Below are 20,668 nucleotides of genomic sequence, written 5' to 3'. Positions count from 1 at the left end.
TCATCACTTACAAAGCAGGAAAAAGAACTGGATTTCCAGTCATGACAAGAGGTCTGAAGACTGTTGTGGATGCTAATTCTGTATCACATTGCAGGGTTATCTCTCTGTGTATTCTTATACTGGGGATTACAAACCATTAACTTGGTGCTGATTTATACACAGAAGAGAGCCTCAAAGAATTGATACCTACTTCCTGTGTAAAACATGAAAGATACTCTGAAAAAAAGTTGCCTAAGTAGTGAAGTGCCTCTTTAAACTCTGCCATGATTTATTAAGTATGTTGTTCGATTATGTGCTCTGTCCGTGATTTGCACAACATAGGACTGTCTAGCAGGGAAAGATGTAAGATTTTGCCTTAGACCCTTAAGCCCCTGTTTCTGTGTGGAATACTGCATGCCTCTGCCCAGGCTTCTTCTCAGCAGCAAAACTTGAGCCTACATACCTGTAGCTGTTGATGTTTGCTCAAGATCTGCAGGAGATGGTGCCCTGCAACCAGAGGATTTCAGCCACTGTTAGTTTAAGTTGCAACACCTCGGAGACTGGATTATATCAATATCAATTCGGATATTGAACATCATCATAGGACCTCTGATCTAATTATGCAAACAAGTAGGAACCACATCATACAACTTATATTCACATCTGAAAGCATTTGCTCATGCAAGTTGATCACTGAAGCCAGCAGGCCTCCTTAGAAGAACGAATATTCAATGAACAAAGCAAACTGATGCTAAATCAGAATAATTTAGGAAGAAAGATCAAACTTGAATATGCTAGAATTTTCCCTGTGAGACAGATTTGTTTTCCCATTTTTCCAGTATCACACTGAGTCACACCATAAAATTTGTTTTGAAGGAATGTCCTTTGCTTCAAATTTAAGGTATTTAAGACATCTCTTTTTTCTCTCTCTTTTCCTTCCCCCTCTTCTCCATTTCCTCTCTCTCCCATCTCTCTTTAGAGAAAAATCCAAGAGAAAGAATCCAAGAGGATTCTTTTTTGCTATATCATTTGTGTTAACAGAAAGTTCTTTGTGAAAAATTATGATCATATCCTTTGTAGAGGTAGTTTAAGGAGATACCAGGATAGAGTAGGGAGAGGGAAAGAGCTTTCGTGCATCTCTCATCAATGACCTGGCTAATTACAGTGTCAGTAGCAAGCCGTGTAAATTGTCCGTTCCAGTTCCTTTTGTCCAGAAAGATGATATCATGGGGATATAAGGGTAGGATTGCAAAACTGCTTGTGTGGAAAACTGGGAGTTGTTCTACTGAAAGAGTAATTCTTCTCTAATCTCTGCAGTATTGAACTGATTGTCATTTTCATTAGTGCTATTTTCTTCTTTATTCCCCTCTCCCAGGCTGTTCAGCGCACCTTTCAGTGAGCTCGTACTGTGTCTATTCTTGATTTTGGGTGCGTGTTTTGGAATGGCAAGTGATGAGAGAAGTAAGTCTCATTCCTGAACAGTTGTTGTCTTCAGGCTTTGGCAATGGGAGGCACAGAGGTGCCCTCTTTGCTGCTCACTTTCCTAAATTGCAGCCAGCTGGGGCTCAGCCTAACTCCACACCTCATAAAGGTGCTTTAAATTGAAGTTTAGTGTAATTCCCCACTCATAAAACTGGGGAGTTTTGCCAGCAGGCAATGACACTCCAGCTATGTCCTTTTCTTCTGATTGCCTCCTTCTCTTTGCTTTTGAGCCCTTCTCTTTTGGGGCTGGGCAGATCTCCCATAATTCTAGCTGTGCTCTTTCCATGGTTCAGAATCAGGGCACCTGCATTTATCAGCTCTTTGGTTGCCTTCTCTCTTCTAGAGCAGCATGAAACAGCTGGGACAAGAGGGTAAAACCAGCAATTTTAGTTGCCTGGAAGAACATGGATGTGTTTGCTTGCTTAGGGAGAGCCAGATGAGACAGGGAAAACTGTGCAACAGCTAGTTGATCATCTATAAGCTGGTAATTAACCTTACTGAAGAGGTCTCACTCAGGTCTTTCCAAAACCGTAGGCCCAGCGTGAGATCCAGACTGTACTTAAGACCTCTTAGAAGAAATGTGTGCTAGAGAAGACTCCATGCTGAAATATTACAGCTTAATTGTACTTCAGAAGTACAGAAGAATATACAAAAAGGGGGGAAATGGGCTGTTGTGAAATTTCGAGGTAGATCATTATTTTAAATTATTACCTGCTATCACATTAACCTATTTCAGACCAATTTCAATTGTACACGAAAAAGGACACAATTTAGATGAAGTGTGGAATTTTTATATAATCTCAAGCTTATTCATGCTTGGGGTTTTTTTACTTTTGATTTTCCTATTCATTCTGAGCAAATCTGAGCTAGAGTTTTCAGTACCATAAGTAAAGTCAGCATTCTTTATGTGATCAGTTAGGTTCTGTTGAAGGAATTCTGCAATAAAATGCTGTTGAAATTCCTGGTGAAAACGTAGAGAAGACTGCGTAGAAAAATCCCACCATGAACTTTGTCTTTAGAACCATTTTCCAGATATATGTAAGTGCTAGGAATCAGATAATTTTTTGTTACTTTGCTACTATGATTTGCACTGCTTTTCTAAAAAGCTCATGTTTTTATACTTTCTTTTTTGACAACTCCTGCCCCTGTAGGTTTCAGAATAAAATTTCATTTTCATTAACTGTGAGAAAAGACAAATATCTGTGAATTGTTTGTTTGTTCATTGGTTTGTTGGGAGTTTTATGTAATGTCATTCTCTATTTTCTGCACTTGAAGCATCTAGATTATGGAAGTTAGCCTGGTGATCATAAAGCATTTCAGTAAAGTGGCAAGGTTTGAAGGTTTGAGCCCCTTTGCAGAGGGGGCCCTTTCAGGAAGTTTTGAAGTTCCTCTGCCTGCAATGAAATCTCTACACCTCCAGCAAAGTGCTATCACCCTGTTGCATATTTGTCACATTTCCACGTTAGGGTAAAAAAAGCTTTATGGGGGGAAAAATTAAGGGGTTTTTTTAAGACCTTGCTGAGGTTTAAATGTAGAGGGAGCCAAATCACTGTTCTTTTCTCTCTCTTTAGCTGGGACAAAATCAGAGATGATCTTTCTTAAACATCATGGCCATAAAAGTGCTTTCACTTTTTTTTGCTGGTTCTATTTACAGTTAAAAATTAGTCTTAGTAACTCCATTTTGGGAGTCTTCTCTGTAGTTTGAAAAAAGATCTGAAATTGAATTAAAAAAAATATGAAACTTTATATCTGAATTCTTAAAACACTTTGCAGAAATGAAGTATTTTTCCTTCATATTCTGGTAGTGGTTTGACTTTTCCCTCCTTTTTCTTAGTGTAGCACTCCTCGTTCTGTTCCATCTATGTTGTTATCTTTAGGTTAGTTGGCTGAGTACCTAAGGAGAAATAAGCTTCTCCATAAAGGCAGAAAGGGAGAGGAAATGGAAGTTGAGTGAGGATCACTCATTAGAGTCACCACTTCTCAGGTGTTCCTTTAACACAGTGTTGGTGTATGCTACCCTCTTTCTTTCAACAAAGGCACCTATAAGAGTCTATAGCCCTTAATGATTGATTCCTGGCATTTGGAAACTTTTCCCTCATTGTTCTTTTCTTTCTGAATGTTATTTTTGTGTCTGCATGCATGTGCAGGTGCACACACACACAAAAAAAATGAATATGATACATCAGTATATGCATGTTCATGTATACATGATTGCTTTCTGTCTTTTTTAATCTTTGGATCTCTATGCAGAGCATGCTTATTCCTCTGACAAAGAAATACTATGCTCTTAGATTAATTTCAGCTGAGTAAAATGAGAAAGGGAATTCATGTATTTCATGTTACAGGGGGATATGTCCAGTATTGAATTATATTAATCCTTACTGTTTGTATGCTGACCTATTCACTTTTATGATTTTTATGAATATATCTGCTAATTCAGATTTCCAGGAGGCTTCTCAGGTGACTGAGGATGCTATTCCCCTTTTACAGATAAAGGGAGGCATATGTTAGCAACAGAAGATAAAAGAAAATTTTATATTCTTCCTCATGCTGAAAAGTATAATATACATGTCACAAAGTTTGTCAGCCTTTCTTCTTGTCTCTTAGCTTAGGCTGGGGGATTGCCACTCTGTGAAAGGTGTCACCATAGTTTATGCAGCATTTTCTCTGTGAACAGAGAAAATGCGTGCATTCAGGATGACCAATTTTAGATTATCTAAACATTTCTAATAATACATATACAAAGAAAAGAAGTTGAATAAGTGAAGCGATGGCATTATATAAAGAAAAAAAATTTCTCTTTTCTCTGTTTTTCTTTACATTGAAATTGTAAGTACTCTTACATACTAAGTAGCCTGTTTGAGGGGGTTATTCATAAGAAAATGATACTGCTGTCCAAAATACTCAACTGATGGTTGTAATCTGAATTAATTAGCTGTAAATTTTTTGTGTTGAAGATTTAGCCCTATGTTTTAAAAATGCATGAAGGAGAGGAAGTTTGCTCTGGCTCTTCACTTTTGTCAAAAAATTGAAGAAAATCTATTTTAGAGAGTAAGTATTGCCAAGGTGTTTACCTCAACCTGTGATGAATAGTGTGTGTATTTTGGGGTAAATGCTCTGAAATGTCTTGTGGCACAGAAGGCAAAACACATTTAGTCTGGTTTGGGTTTGAATAAAGTGCAATGGTGTTACAAAGACTTTTAATCAATTAGGCTACCTGATTTTGAACAAGACAACAGTAGTCAAGGTCTTTTCAGTAAAAATACTTGTGAAGAGATCATTCATTGTTGTATATAGACACACTACCACCAATTCCGGTGGATTTATGCGTTCTTCATTATTATCTAAGGAAATGAAGCCCAGAAATAATTCATATAAATGGTTTATTTGTTAAAAGTGTCTAGAACAGGGCATTAACTGATGAGTAGCTACTTAATAATGCTGTATGAACATTCCTGTATGGATAGCTGGACTACAAAAGGTTGCAATCCTTTTACCCTAGTCATCAGAGATGTCAACTGTATATTTTGAGCAGATTATTTCTATATGGAAATATTCTTGTCTGAATTGCTTTTTATTCACCCTAAATATTAAATATTTTGCTTTAGTATATAACACCTAGATTGTATTTCTGTCAGTTGACCAATCCATAAAAACAATCAGGGATTTTTGCCACAGTTAGGTGGAATGGAGATGCTACCTTTCATATTCTTTCATATCTTATCTCTGTTAAAACTGGCTGAAAAAAAGAGATCTGTATATTCATGCTGTCTCCCAGTTGCTGGGCTCTTAAGCAGGGAATGAAGACTACTGCCCATCTGTCCTGTTGAAACTCTGTTATTGGGTGTAGGGGAAAGTCTCATTTACTGGGAAAAAGAGAGCAGGTGCTGTAGTAACCTGGAGCTGACAACACTTTCCAGGCTGGGGTGAGGCAGTGTGCATGGCAGCAGCACAGAGGGCAGGAGGAGAAGGTGCTGAGTTCCGGGCGTTCGTGGCTGTGGATGTATGCTGTTTGTTGTTCATCAGTGCAGATACTCAGCGTGGGCGTCAGAATGTGATCCTGCTGCTATTTTCTAATACAGCTTCATTTATTGATACTGCAGCTGTTGGACTGGACTGTAACGTGAAGTGACAGCCATAGCATTGCAGTTGGCATTTGGAGGAGTGATAAGAATTCTTGTTTACTTTGTAAATGTGGTAGTTCAGATTTGCCAGCCTTGGCCTCATGTGTTACATGAGAATAATACACAGTGTTTTGTTGTTCTTTTTCCTAATTATATCAGTTTTTTTCCAGAACTAAATTTCTGATTCTTCTCTTTTCCATTGTGCAGATCACACCCCCGAGAGTTCTCCATGTTGATCAATGGCAGGATTCTGTTATATAGGAAAAAACACTCCATACTAGTAATGATGACAGATACAATTAAATTAATTCTTTGCTGTTTCCTTTGATGTACACAGATTTTCTCCATTAATATTGATGGACCTCAGAGTCAGGAGCACATGTTGGGGGTAGGGGGGAGAAAGCCCCTGACTGTTGTATTTTGCTCTTTGTGGAGCTGACTATATCACTTTATGCTTAAATGTAAGGAAAGCTGCTGACAGGTTTGATATATTAAATTATAACTGAGAACTAATTCAGGGATCAAAGATGCTCTTTGGGAGACATCACTTTATTGGTAGGAAAAATCATTACCTTTTTTCCCACTCTCACGTATTTGTACTGTATGTCTTGGAAATATCATTCCCTACAGTTTCTGAATCTTGATGTTTAATTTAACGCAAAGGTCTTTGAGCAGCACAGTGGGAAGGGGGGCTTCTGTTAGTGAAACCTCGTAGAAGGAAATTGAAATGTACATGTTTTTTTCTCATTTATCAAAGAAGAGCAAAAATCTAAACTGACATTTTATATCAAATGAATTATGAACTGTGTACCTCGTACCTAAGGGAACAACAACTAAATTAGACTTTTGTTAAAAAGAGAGACAGAATAAAAATAGGCTTTTAATAAAATATACAGTCATTTTTGGTATTTTGTCTGAATCTGACGTGTATTGTACTTTGCAGATGAAAACTTGAGAATATAGGCTACATCACTGTCTATATGCTTTGAATGCCATAGTGTGAATTGAGAAGCAGGTTGAGTTGACACACAAACCAGAGTTTCTATTTAATAGATATTGTTGCTTTGATATTTTTGTTTTCAGCCATGTCCAACTCAGGTGAACAGGAAAAGATAATATGCTTTTTAATAGCGTGAAGATTGGAGCAAAATAGTTTATGGTTTGTTAGGGGTTTTTTTAGGTTATTTGGGCTTTTTTAAACTTCCATTCGTGAGATTATGGTTGCTGCTGAAACAAGCTTCCAGGGAGAAAAATTTTACAAGACACTTGATGGCACCTTAAGAAGTCAGTTTTCAAAGAATTATGTACTCTCTATTCTACCGGCATGACTTCTGCTGTCTTTAGGTGAACAACATTTCTTGCAAGCAAAGATAAGACTCCCAGTCTTTAAAGTTAGAGTTTTTGACTAATTTTGACAATGAGTCAAAGTCTCTTTGTGATTACCATATATATCATAAAGAATTAAGTAGTAGCTGTGAACAAAAGCTAACTCTGTGTTGCCTTGATTACTAGGAGCAGGAACACTAGGGAATCTCTTTTCCTCCTCTTTCTGCAAGAAAGGCAAGTATTTGAGAGGGAGCAATTCTGTTCTGGCTGCAGTTGTTTCGTGGCCAAAAGGTAGTCCAGTGACCTGGATCTCACAGACACCTGTAGGATATTTAAGATGTGATAAGACTGCACCACCCACTGTGCATAGTGGCTCCCTAAAACCAACTAATCTGTCATCTTGTCAGATCCATTTTCTATTTATGGGAACTCTCAAGCTTAGTTTCCATCAGAAATGGTAGTATTTCACACCATCCATTATGTACTGAGGAGAAATTTATGGATTAAAAGTAACTACAGGTAATTTTGTTGTGGAGCTAATTTATTTGCACCCCTGCATTGTTCTCCAGTCTGTACATACAGGGATATATAAACTGAGGCTTCTGTAAAAATGCACATCAGCTGGAGTTTTCTACCAACAGGGTAGCCTGTTCTTTAACAGTCCTCCAACACATCCATACTGCAGGAGTGCAGTATGAAGAGATGTCTTATGTAATGAGACTTCTTATTTGGTGAGAACTTTCACATATTTTCCAGTGTCTCATTTTCTTTAGCATTCAGTGGAGGCTGCTGTGTTTTCCTTGTTTCCTTTGCCACATTGGATGGAGATATAGAATTACAGAATCATTTAGGTTGGAAAAGACCTTTAAGATAACCAAGAACAACCATTAACCTAACACGACCAGATCCACCACTAATCCGTGTCCCTAAGCACCATATCTGCAAGCCTTTTAAATACCTCCAGGGATGGTCACTCCACCTCTTCCCTGGGCAGTCTGTTCCAATGCTTGACAACCCTGCATAGCTAGTAAGCATTTGCAGAAAGCCATGCCCACTTGGTGCTTTCTGGTTTTGAGTATCCTTTGTTATCCTTTTTCCTTCAGTCATAGAATAAATCAATATTAAAAACTATTTTTTAACAGATTATGCTTCAGAATGATGCATATGCTTCTTGTAACATCACCGCTTCTGTGTCTTTTCCTTTTTCTTTTAACTTTCTCTTCTTCTATGATGTTAAAATCTCCTTCAGAGAACTATTAGGCTGAAAAAGATTTAATTGGGAAATCAACTCGTGCCATCTTCTTTCCTCAGAACTGTGAGTTATCTCATTTCCAATAAGCATTTGTTTAGTCTGATGGAGATTTGAAAGCTTTATTGCAGAAGTTTAATCCCACTGCTGTATGTCCTGTTTCCCAGGACACACAGAAATGTGTGTCCTGGGAAACATTCTCTGTCTTTGCAAAACTTCTGCGAAGTTGGAGGTTGCTATATGTCTCTCCCTTATTGTTCTTTTAGCTACATAGGTTTAAACGTTCTTCCCTGGGCTTTTCCCAGCCACGGGTGATAACATCTGATTCTTTTTGTTGCTTTTGGGAAGTCTCTGGATTTCCAGAGCTATCTAAGAACTGTTTAGTTTCAAACAGGAAGCAATAAGTTTAAAAGCCATCCTGCAGTTCTCTGAAATTGTGGCAACAATATTAAGACAGAAATTTTAGTTTAGCCAGGAGTTTCCTCCCCAGCAATCTAAAGACTCTCACCAGAGATGTCTCTATCAGTGTAGAAGGTACCATGCTGGCCTCTGGTTATAGTTGTCTGATGCCAGATATTAATTGTAAAGAAAGCTGTAAGATTTTGATGATGTCAGATTCTTTCACCTTTTTCATTAAAAAAAAAAACCCAAAAGAACCCAAACCCTCACAGAACCAACTACAAAAAAGTAATTTACTACTACTACTGCTGCTACTACTACGACTACTACAAAAAACCCCCACAATCCCAAAAAACTTCCTGAATTTAATCTCTAAAGCTGCTTCATGCAGGAAGCTGAAGTTGTTGCATGAAGATAGACAGGATCTTGTTCCCTCTGCTCTTGCCACATCTGTCCCCTTAAGTTAAAACAGACAGATCTGATAGTTTCTTAAAGCTATTTCAGAGAGATATTTCATTTCCCAGTAGCCAGTCACAATTAGCTAGCAGGAGCTGTTTGTTTAATTGCAGTTTCTGCCTTATCTTGTAATGCCATTACTTATGGTTTTTCTTCATAGTATTTTAAAAAAAATTAATTTTGTATATGGCAGTTATTGGCTAGCAATCCTTTTAAACAGTCTGATGAATAATTAGTTTTACTGGGCAGTTATAAATTCTAGCCAATGTCCTTACTACAGGTATTAAAATCATTAATCATTCCGCTAATTGCTTATTGGCATTCTTTTGTAGCTTTTAGAGTTTAGTAAAGTTCTTGCTGAGTAAGATGGACAAACCTCCACCTAACATGAGAAAGAAAGGCAGGTTACTTCTTATGGAAAGGTGAGGTGACAAATCTGTAAGACATTTTTATAGTGTTGACCTCAGTAAAATGTAACATTTAGGAAAGGAGCATCTCTTAGACGTATTTCCACTTGAGACCCACACCCAGGTTGCAGGTGTTGAGGTTGCACGTGAAGAAAAGTTCATTAAAAGGAAGGGAAGGTCTGATTGTTTTGGAGTTTGGTTTTTTTGGGTTTTTTGGGGTTTTTTTTGTTTTGTTTTGTTTTGTTTTTTGCTAGAACAATATTAATGAGGAATAAGTAAACCTGCTTTGGGATTTCAAAAAGAAAATTGTCTTACACGTTGGGTCTGCAGGTCATGGAGTAAAGCCCAAGTTGATTTTTAGGGCCCTACTAAAATTATGCTCTGCAGCTTAGAATAGCAAATAGTGAAAGTACAGAAAAATCCACAGTTAGAGTTTACACACTCAATCCAGATAAAGATAAATTTTAGATTTTTTTTCAAACATCTTATTTTTATTTTTCTGAATTATATTGTGCCACACAAGTACTAGTAACCTTAAAGTTTAATGCTAAAAGTGAATCAATTTACAAGCTTCTTTTCAAATGAAATTACTATTACAGCAGAGAGCAGAGGTATAAAACAGGATAGATCATGAAGAGAACAAGATATTTCTGTACGCTGTTTATGTTGTACTTCTGAAAAGAAAATTTCAATGTGAGGTATGAACAAGTTTGGACTTACTCTAAGTTTATGAAGGCTTTAAGCTACTCCTTTATATCTCTCTATTTGCTTTTTTTGCCAAAACACAGCTTTCTTTCTTGCCAAGATAAATGTGCCAGAGAGGGGAAAGCAAGAGGGCCACCATGAACCTTTCACATTGTATGTTCCAAAGCACGAGGATGTGTGTTGAATAAGGGTGTGTCATTCTTGGTATATGTATTGTTAGATGGAGCTGTATCTGTAACTGAAAACCTCTGGCAGTGAAATTATAAAATCAGAAAGAAAATACAAGAATATTCTGTGCATTCTCTAGTCATTGAGAGTGTGAAAAACAATATGGTTGCACATATATATTAAATGAAATAATCAAGAACAATTGCTTATATTTGCTATACGCTGAGAAGGAAAAATAATGGGAAAGAGTTAAAAACCAAACCAGAGTAAACTTCTATGAACCCATGAAGATAAGAAACAAAAAAGGCAATCTTCTGCTTTGCCAAGAGATAAAGGTTTGTAACTAGCATGCTGTTCCAGTGATGACATATGGCCCACCATCATGGCCTCTCTTTCTCTGAAATGAAACTAAAGCACACGCCCAAGTGGAGAATTATGGGGAGTGCAATGACTGGAATTATTTGGGCTGAGCAAACCACTAGATAACAGGCATACCTGAGAAATCAGGAGAAACAAACGTCAATGTGCAGAACATATTGCCATAAAATGTGCTATGATGAGATGATCTCAGTATGGGCACCTAAAATAGAAAATGAATCAGGAGTACCTAAAGAAGCACTACGATGAGATAAAGAAATGGGGTCTGTGAATTGAACCTGGAAAAGAGGAGGAGTAGTCATGACAAGAGCAAGACACTCATCTAAAGGCAGTCGGACTGGAATTTTTCCTTGCTGTTTTGGTACAAATGGTGGAAAGCCTGTTTTTCTCCTTCCCTGTAGTTAAATACCTGCAGTTATCATTTGCATCCATGTGTATGAAGTAGATTTTGGTAAGAAAAAAATGCTAAACGTTTTTTATGTGCAGATGTGGCAAATTGTAGAGTTACGTATTCATAGCTCCAAACTCTTCCAGCTGCCTATCTGGAGATATTATGGATACATTGGGGTCAGTATATCTGATCTCTGTTGAAAGAGGTGACACTTCACTTCAAAGTTGGTGTGAGTTTGCACCAATTTTATAGATCTGTAATCAAGCTCTGCTGGTTTTTCTTCTTCTTATGAAAGATTAATAGTGCAGACATTTTTATAACTAAATAATCATTTATTGTCCTAATAGTAGTTCACCTTTTTATAGTCCTATTCAAAGTCATCTACTTTCAGAAAATTTACATTTCAGATAAATCCTTATGATAAATATAATGAATACCTCGCAGAAAAAACTAAACTTTCAACATGGAATAAGCATTTAAGCACAATCATTTCACACAATGCTTGCTCCTAAAATAAACAAATACTTATAAAGCTGACTATTTTTGCATATGTTGTTCGAGGTGAAGAAATTGAGGCAAAAAGTTGAAACACTTTTCAAGGGCTGCTTAGCAGATTACTGGCCGAAGTGGGATCAGATCTTTCTCGATCCATCTGCATGTACCTGAGTATCTGGAATACAACATATCATTGTCATCTTGAAGCAGTCTTCAGTTTTTATTGTTTTGTGGAACTGTTTATTAATTATTTGATTAGAATTGACATCTGATTAAATATTTTATTCTGCCTTTGTAGTCTCTTGATATACAAAGCATGACTTTCTGCCCTGCTAAGTGAGGATTTACAGGGCTAGATGTTGATTCAGTAGGTTGCAAGTGGAGTGCTTGCCCCCTGAGGGTCATATTAAAGCTCAAGGGGAGATTTTTGAGCAACACTGCATCTTAAAGACGATATATCAAGCTGATAGATACATGGCTCTTCTGTTGAGAAATTCACAGTAGAATTATTGCTTGTTGCCAGTTATAACTTGGGTAGTAAGGAGTCTCTCGGGAATATGGACTGGATAAAAAGGGTTAAGCTGGGGAAAATGTTACACTGAAGACCTTGGTGATGAGGAATGCTTGAAATAGTCAGAGGATGTTTTGTGTGCAAATTAGAATTACCATTTTGGGGGGTAAGTGCTCTGCGGTTTTAATGAGCAAATCGTGATTAGTTTAATAGAGCACCTTTCTCATTATGACTCAGCAGAGACTTGACAATTTATTTGCTGTACCTTCCTGCCCCCCTGCCCCATTTCTTTGGAGAACACTCACTCGTACATCACTGATGAAATTCTCTGTGGGCTATAGGAAGCCTTTCAGATAAATACAATTGCTGTATATTGTAACGTTGGTTTGAAAGTAGTGGGCTTGGCTTGTTCTACAGGTCACTCGACTTTCACAGTAGAGATTTGTCCAAATTTTCTACTCTTCTCTATGCTGTGCTTTTGTTGGTAGAAGAGATTTGAACATTTAGCTGAGATTACCTGCACCATTAAAATAACATCCACACTGTGGAATTGTTATTGACATTTAGACAGCTACATCTTTGTTTTTTGATGAACATTCCTGTATCGCTATAATAACCACCTCTATACATACATACAGCTTAATCAGAGCTTTTACTTTGTAGATCTCAGAGAGCTTTACAAAGGAGGATAAGTATTATTATCTCCATTTAACAGATTGGGAAATGAAAGACAAAGGTGAAGTGATGTGTCCTGACAGAACTGCTAATAAATTTAACGCTTTTGCCTCCTCAGTGAGTTGCCTCATACTGTCTCCTCAATAACATGAACTTTGACTTCCTGGCTTAATTACTAGGTCGGCTAATTAGATCCATTTTTAGATGTAGCATTTTTTGCTGTGTAGAATTTCTGTGTGAACATAAAAAACTGGTGCATTTTAAGCTGCAGACATTTTAGTTTAAAATGTCTAGGTTTGAGGGGATATTGACTCTTCCTGTTGGTGTCAGCTTAGAAAACCTCTTAAAAACCCTCAACTAAAGGTTTTTATGTTAATTGCGTCATCTTTCTTGTGCTGTCTCTGTCTGTAAACAACTTCAGGAACCACCTTATAAAGGATGCCAAAATAATGCGTGATTATCTGTGCGTACTGTACTTTACATCTGTAAGTTTTCAAATCTCTTCTAGCACAAATCCAACAGTGCTTATGTTGCTGCTAAACAGAACAATGTTATGTAAGGTAAATAAATATATTCTCCATTTTACTGTGAGAGAGAACTTCATGTGCAGAGACATTTGGTGTACAAATGTTTGTTTTTCATGGCTCAGCTGGAGGGGTACTGGGCTGTTTAAGTTAAACCAGCCGCCTTCTTCCTTCTGAATTGAGGTGCTCACAGGCTCTTGATTGGCCTTGAAGGTGTTGGCACAGGATTTGCAGACCATGAACTTTGGTAGTCTCAGAGATTTTCCGGATTTGAAAACAGGGCGATTTTCAGGTTTAGCTGGGATTTACTGGAGGCTTATTGCTTAGATGTAGATAGCAGCAGGAAGGAACATCCAAACACAGTCAGGCTGGCTCAAGCCCCCATATTATATGTTTTCTTTTTTGCAGTGACAGAGAGAAGCAGAAGGGAATGAGAGAAGCTGGACATTCTGTTCTATTTCATCTTGTCCTGAAAAAAACCAGGAGGGCTGTAGGGCTTGGGGGCAACTGTCAAAAGTACCTGATAATAACTCCAGTACTCCAGAAGCCAGCTTTTAGTAAAAATTTTGGATGAGAACTGGAAGACCTTGAAATTAATGTAAAGGGAGCAAGTCTCTTAGGTTGGAGCATGACATGTCTTGTGCCTTTTCCTGTAGTACAGTTTGGATCTGGAGATGAAAAATGTTGAAGTTCGCCAGATGTATAATCAGCATAAAAATATCAGATGCTAGTTCACGTATCTGTTAATGTATATATCAGTATAAATAAAAACTATTACATGTGACTGATGTCTTTCTTTTCAGAGTTGATGCCTCCTTTCACCTGTCTCAGGGAGAGAATGACTCAGAGAGTGTATCACAAATTCTGTTTCTTCCCTTAGTAACCACCTCATATACAGGTGGTAAATGAAAATCATAAAGCTTACTGTAAATTACTGTTTGCTCATCTTAAAACTTACAGCTTAGGCCCTGAGGCTTACAACTACACTTTAAGTTAGAGATCTGTGAGGCTGGTTTTTCTCCAATAGAGACAAGAAGAAAATAACAGCAATGAAGAAAAATTTCCGTTGTAAAGACCAAAGGATAAAAGCAAATGGTAACTACGGGACCATGAAAAGCAAAACTATTATACAAGAGTTTAAATGACAAAGGGACTAACTTTTCAGTGTTTTAACTCTAGAAAAAGAGCTACAGAGCAATGGCTACAGATGTGTTATATATAAAAGTTACAGATGTGTTTAAATACAGAAAGTTTTTTCAACAGATTGATTTCTTGATAAAGAAAAAACAAAGCCGTAAACTCATGGGTGTAAATTGGCATAGTCCTTTTTACTGCATGCAGTGAAATTTGCAGCAGTTAAAGGTCATTGGTGGTATCATTACTGACACATTTTGATCTGCACTACCTTGGACTTCATAAAAATTAATTTCCTTAACAAAACAGTGGGCTAGAGACTGAGACTTTAGAGAATCTATTTTGATTTCTACTTAAAGATGTTCTTAACTTAATATTTCTTCTGGTTTCTTTTTAAATTATTATTCATTTATAAGGGTGAGAAGGTATTTGAATGATAAAAAGTCTGATCAATTTTACTCATGCTGGGTAACATTTCTGTGAGCATTTCCTTACCTTCTCAGGGTGGCAGAGCTGGGCACAGGGAGAAGTAGATAATATTTGAACAGGTGGTAGAAAATATGTTGCTTCTGAATTACTTTTGGTGTTTGGAGGTTTGCTTTTAGCAAGATGATATTCACGTATTGGAAAGAAGAAAATTAAGAATCAGCATTGTTCAGTAGTGAAAATGTTAAACTAAATGGACCATGTTAACATTACTGTTGATCCTGAGGAGCAGTTTTTCCAGTATATGGAGCATTTTGTTTCCACACGGCATATGTTCTCCATGGTTTTCTCTGCTCTAATTCATCCATGTTTTTCAACAGCTCCAGATGGCATGATGCCTCCAAGGCTTTCATCTGCCACTCCAACCAGTCTTCAGGTTGTCTGGTCTACACCAGTTCGCAACAACGCCCCAGGCACGCCCAGCTACCGACTCCAGATGCGGCGGAGACGTTCTGCTGGTGACATTTTAGAGTACGCAGAGCGTAGCAAGACCACCATCCACTGCTGAGCAGGAAAAGTCCCCTTACCTTGAATACAGCTCACCTTTAGGGCGGCTGGTCTTGTTACAAGATGTAATGTTTTAGTCTTTCTTGACGTGCTGGGTTGTGTTCTGAAGTAACGTGTGCTGTTTTTCTTTGCAGTTTGCTTCCCAGCCCTACTTCTTCCTTACAACACAGAGTCAGAGACCTGCAGCCCTACACTGAGTATGAGATGAGAGTGGTTGCTTCCAATGGTTATGGCAATGCTTATAGCAACTGGACTTCAATGACTACAGCAGAGGACAGTAAGCAGTCAGATCTTACTTAACTGCCTTTAGCAGAAAATATAAATAACAGTCCAGCTGCCATTGTACATAATTTCTTTAAGTTATCTAGCTTTCTCTGTTATAGAGCAGTAATGCATTTCCTTCCCTAGTATTAATTTGAAGTAAAAACTCCTGAAGGATCAAGTATCTGTTGTCTTACATATTGATTAAAAAATATGGATGTTTACATATATATTTTGTGAAGCAGTATCTTATTTCTGTATATAATATCCCTCCAGAAATATATGGTTTGTTTAAGATAGACTGGTAAGTACAGCTTTATAAGTAGTGTTCCTTTATATTCAGGGACTTGATTCTGATTTCAGTCATATCAGAGAAAATAAGTTGAAGTTAATAGTACATGACAGTTATCTTATCTCTGTGTTGAGAATACTCAAGCTACCACAGAACTTTTCATTCCCAGTGATCTTTGTTTAATTCAAAGTGGTGACCTACTGGTATGAAATTGGGTTTGTCACTGTCAATCCCATCACTTTTGTTGTTAATAGTTCTATGTTCTGCAGTCTCACTCCCCACAATTTGTTCAGCAGTCCCTTGATTTAGCAAACAGCTGTCAGTGTACAGGTACAACCAGTTAGCTGACAAGACAGAAGTTTGCACCTGATTCAATATGTAAGCAGAAACATATGACAAAATTTGAGCTTGTTGTTCATAATATAAATAGAAAACACACAATTTCCAGGGTTTTTTTAAGAAACTGAGCTGTTAGCTTTCTTGTGCAAGGTAGCAGGATATTTAATATTGGTTTAGCAAATATTCAGTGCTGGTGATGCAACTTCATTTTAGTCCCTTCTCTAAATGGACGGCTGTCTATGTTGAGAAACCATTGAGCTGAAAATGTGTTTTCCCACGATTATAAAACATTTTTTCTTTGAAGCTGAGCAAATGATTCAGAACAGAAATTTATCTGATAAATTCATTTAAGCTCCAAAGGTATTAATGCTTCTATGAACACACTACCTTTAAGTAACCATAAGTTCTGAACTTCATCTTGAGACACCAGAGCTGTTATCTACCTGTAGAAATCCTTGTTGAGACTCACTTTTTTCATTATATTGTTTGCTAACAAAAGTGGGTACAATATTATTGAACTTGTCTGCATTCATAGTCAAAATGCAACCAGTCTCCTATGACTATTTTGTTCAAATTGCAGTAATTATTTAGGCCTGGTCTGATAGTTCACACAGTGTTTGTTTTCACATAGAAGGAGGACAGAAGTACCTTTCAAAGGCACCACTTGTTACTAATATAAAAATTATTTTTGTGCAAAGTAGTAGGTGTACAATTTTAAAATTCTCTTTTGAGGAGTTAGGGGTAGGGTGGAAAACCTACACAGGTGATGCATTCCTGTATAATCTTCTTGAACACAGATGTAGGCCACCTGCTGCATAGAACTTGGATGGTCTGCGTGCATTAGCATGAGCTGCTACCCTTTGCAAAACCTTACTGCAGATATGCCCTAAGTTAGTGTGGAAGGTAGATGTTGCCAAAGGAAACTTAAGAACAAGAAAGTTAAAGTATAATGCTTCTGCCAGTGTTTATGCAATTAAAATACTTGAGATTGAGAAACAACTCACCTCTTCAGCTGTGATACAGCATCTTGTTCCTTAGCTTGAAACAAACTTCCATAGTTCACTTAGGAACTCCATGTCTCCAAGGGCAAAATTATTTTCCTTTAAATGTCCTCCTCCATTTGTATCAATACTGCTGAAGAATACGTGCTGATGTATCCCCAGTATCCAACAACCCTTGTCATTTAAAAAAAACCCACCCAACTTTCAGTGGTGACAGAGGACTCAGTGGTGTCATTGTGGAGAGCTGCCATCTGTGAAAGGATATTCAGCTCAATTGCTTAAGACTGAATGATTGTCATTGGGTCTAAGCAGTATTTTTGTCAAGGTCTCAACATGTTTCTTGTGAAACTGCCTATTCTGACAGTTTATTGCAGAAGTACACTTAATTCCTGGCCCTGCTAACCAACAGACTTTGACTTTTTAAAGTACAACTTAACAGTGGAAATTTCCCGTATCTCTTACTCTGTTGAAATAGATGTGTGTGTACATGTTCTTACTGAATTTTATTCAGTGAATATATGTCTTTTTTGTTTCACCAAAGCATAAAGTGTCCATAGGCAAAAAATACAAGTGTGTGTGTGTGTGTCTGTGTGCACACATACTTGACAGCAATGCCTGTAAATCAACATATCCACTTTTAAAGTCAGTAGAGTTCCAGTAACACAAGCTGATGATTTTAAAGTATATCTGCATATTATATTTTATTTATCATAAATACCTAGTTAAACAGGAGGATATTGGAAATTATTAAGGAAAAATTAGCAAATGCTGCCATAAAAATCTGTTGTATCTGACAATGAATTGTCTTAATATACAGATTAGTAGGTTTGGGGTATTTTTTAATGCAAGGAAAAAAATGCAGTAAAGAATTTTTAAGTACTTTCATTTACATGATTGTGGCACTAGTAACTGATTCCATGCATTTTTTAAAGTCTAACCTGCCCATGCCAGATAACAATAATATACATAACTATGAATACTTTTAAATCTGCTAAACATACATTAATAAAAGATATTTGTTCCAGTGATCTTGGTAAGTATAGCATCAGACTATTTACTGCCAGAATATCTACTGATAGAAACAACTGCTGAAGTTTCTGGATTAGAGCTTGCTTTCAGTAACTTGAATGTAAATTTAAGATAGCTCTCTTGAAATCAGTGTAATGACCACTGAACTGAGAGGTCAGTATGTACCATTGAACTGAGAGCAGAATTTCATTCAGAAATAAAATGAAATCCTCTAGGTATAGTAAAGGAGATACAGGTTAGGTTTTCCCTTTAGATATGGCAAGCCTTTGAGCTCTCTGGGAGTTGCAAAGACATTGGTTACAGTTACCTGAAGCTGCCCCAGTGACAGCTGCTGGGTTCTAAGGGTGTAGATTTAGGACTTAGAAAGTTATACTGGCTGATAGCAATCCACACGGTGTAATTTTTGATCAGAGGGATATCTCCCAAATGAGAAAGGTGCTTTTTCTAGTGCTTGAGAAAATCTACCATGACTTGGACAAATTTTAAGATAGCAAAATTTCTACTTTAGCTTTTGAACACCCCAGAACCTGTCTGCAGCCCAGTGAGTTGCATACAGCAGGACATCTCAGTCACCAGCATGTTCTCTGCAGTGGCTACATTTCAGTTCTGTGGGCCAGTATGGAGAGTTCTTACTAAAGGCCTTTTAAAAGTGTTTGGCTTGCACTAGGAGGAAGAGAAGATTTTGAGAGTTGCCTAGGAGGCAGTCCAATTTTTTATTTCTTGCGTAAGTGACTGCAAAGTCCATCTCTGTTATACATAATGAAGATTTAGGCCAGTCAGTGTTTCTTCACAATAAGTAAGGTAAAAAGCACACAGTAGTCACTGGAGATCATTATGTATTGAAGTTGCTGGAGATAAAAAAACCATTAAAAAAAAACCAAAAAGAGATCTCCTGCAATGTATCATCTGAGTTATGCCCCTCTGGACTGCTTTGGTTCCAGGATGAAAAGCCCTAAGCAGAGGAGGGAGATCTCATCACAGTCTAAACTTCCTCATAAAGGGAAGAAGAGGGGTAGACACTGATCTCTTTGGCGACCAGTGACAGGACACAAGGGAATGGCCGGAACCTGTGTCAGGGGAGGTTTAGGTTGGGTATTAGAAAAAAGTTCTTCACTCAAAGGATGTTTGGGCACTGGAACAGGCTCCCCAGGGAAGTGGTCAGAGCACCAAGCCTGACAGAGCTCAGGAAGTGTTTGGACACCACTTTCAGGTACATGGTGTGACTCTTGGTGATGGTTCTGTGCAGAGCCAGGAGTTGTGCTTTGATGATCCTGATGGGTCGCTTCCAACTCAAGATATTCTGTGATTCTGCAATTCTCTTAAATCTTCCTGCTGTAGACAATAAGGAGAGGCAATGCAGAGCAAGAGGGTAAATAATGCAGTTTGCCACCTTTGGAAGCCCTTGCTTTCTATGCTGATGATATTTGTTGTCTGAGAAGACAGGTCTCCTACTTCAGCTATATAAGTTAGGTCCATGTAATTGAGGTATATAAGCTAATCCATAAATAATTGATGTGAATGTGTTCACATGTGCTCAGGAAAGAAAAATGGAAACTGAAGCAAGAGAAGACAAAACCTGGTGAGGTGATAAAGAGAAATCATGAAATACCTGACAGAGTGAATAGCAAAAGGACAGAACAAATTAAGCTGATGCAGTAGAGTCACACATGATAAGATGATCATATGATATATAGTGCACACTACCCATGCATGCCCACAGATTAGGAATGAGAACTTGATTGACTGGTAGAACTGAAGTTCTGCAACCAATGCGCATTTAGAGCAGTAGAGGACAGCAAGTCTGAATACTCTGAGGACAGCTCTTAATACATATTTGAGGGGGTTCATATGGATTGCATGTCATTGCATGAGCAGCTTAACGACTTTTGAGTTCTGTGATCTCATGTGATAAAAGATTCCTGTGGTCCCTTGTGCCCAGAGCTACACAATTTGGATTTGCTGCTAGCTACAGTCAGTAGTATATGAAGACACCACATTTTGTTAATATGTATAATTTCATTGTCTGTGTTCCTGAAAAGAGTAAATGATTCAAGAGTAAAAGGCACAGAATTTTTATTATGCTTAGTGAGAGAGTTTGCCAGCAAATCAGGTATTTCTCATTAGATTTAAAGGGCAGTAGTGCAGGTACTTGTCTTAGTATATTAAATGTAAATGTAGATTCCCCTGAAATACATCCATGAGAGTATAACTCCTTGCTTTCCAAGTCTCAAAGGAAGTAAACAAATGTGTGGTTCTACTCAGGGAATTAAAAAAGATTAATGACAGTTTTGTCCCTTTATTTGAAGTCAAGTCTGAACTTTTGAAGCAGATGAGCAAAATAGCCTACCAT

At 37.6% G+C, this 20,668-nt stretch overlaps 1 protein-coding gene across 1 annotated transcript in view; it reads left to right on the top strand.

The window, feature by feature from the left end:
- Nucleotides 1–20,668, top strand: part of USH2A (usherin) — a 387,508-nt gene that overhangs the window by 224,195 nt on the left and 142,645 nt on the right. The window contains 2 exon segments of the mRNA XM_032102996.1: nt 15,210–15,360; nt 15,531–15,673. Of these exon segments, the coding sequence (XP_031958887.1) occupies nt 15,210–15,360; nt 15,531–15,673 (294 nt within the window).

The sequence above is a fragment of the Corvus moneduloides genome, chromosome 3 (assembly GCF_009650955.1).
Source record: "Corvus moneduloides isolate bCorMon1 chromosome 3, bCorMon1.pri, whole genome shotgun sequence".
NCBI lineage: Eukaryota > Metazoa > Chordata > Aves > Passeriformes > Corvidae > Corvus > Corvus moneduloides.
The sequence above is the reverse complement of the archived record's forward strand: the minus strand, read 5'-3'. Positions and strand labels throughout refer to the sequence as shown.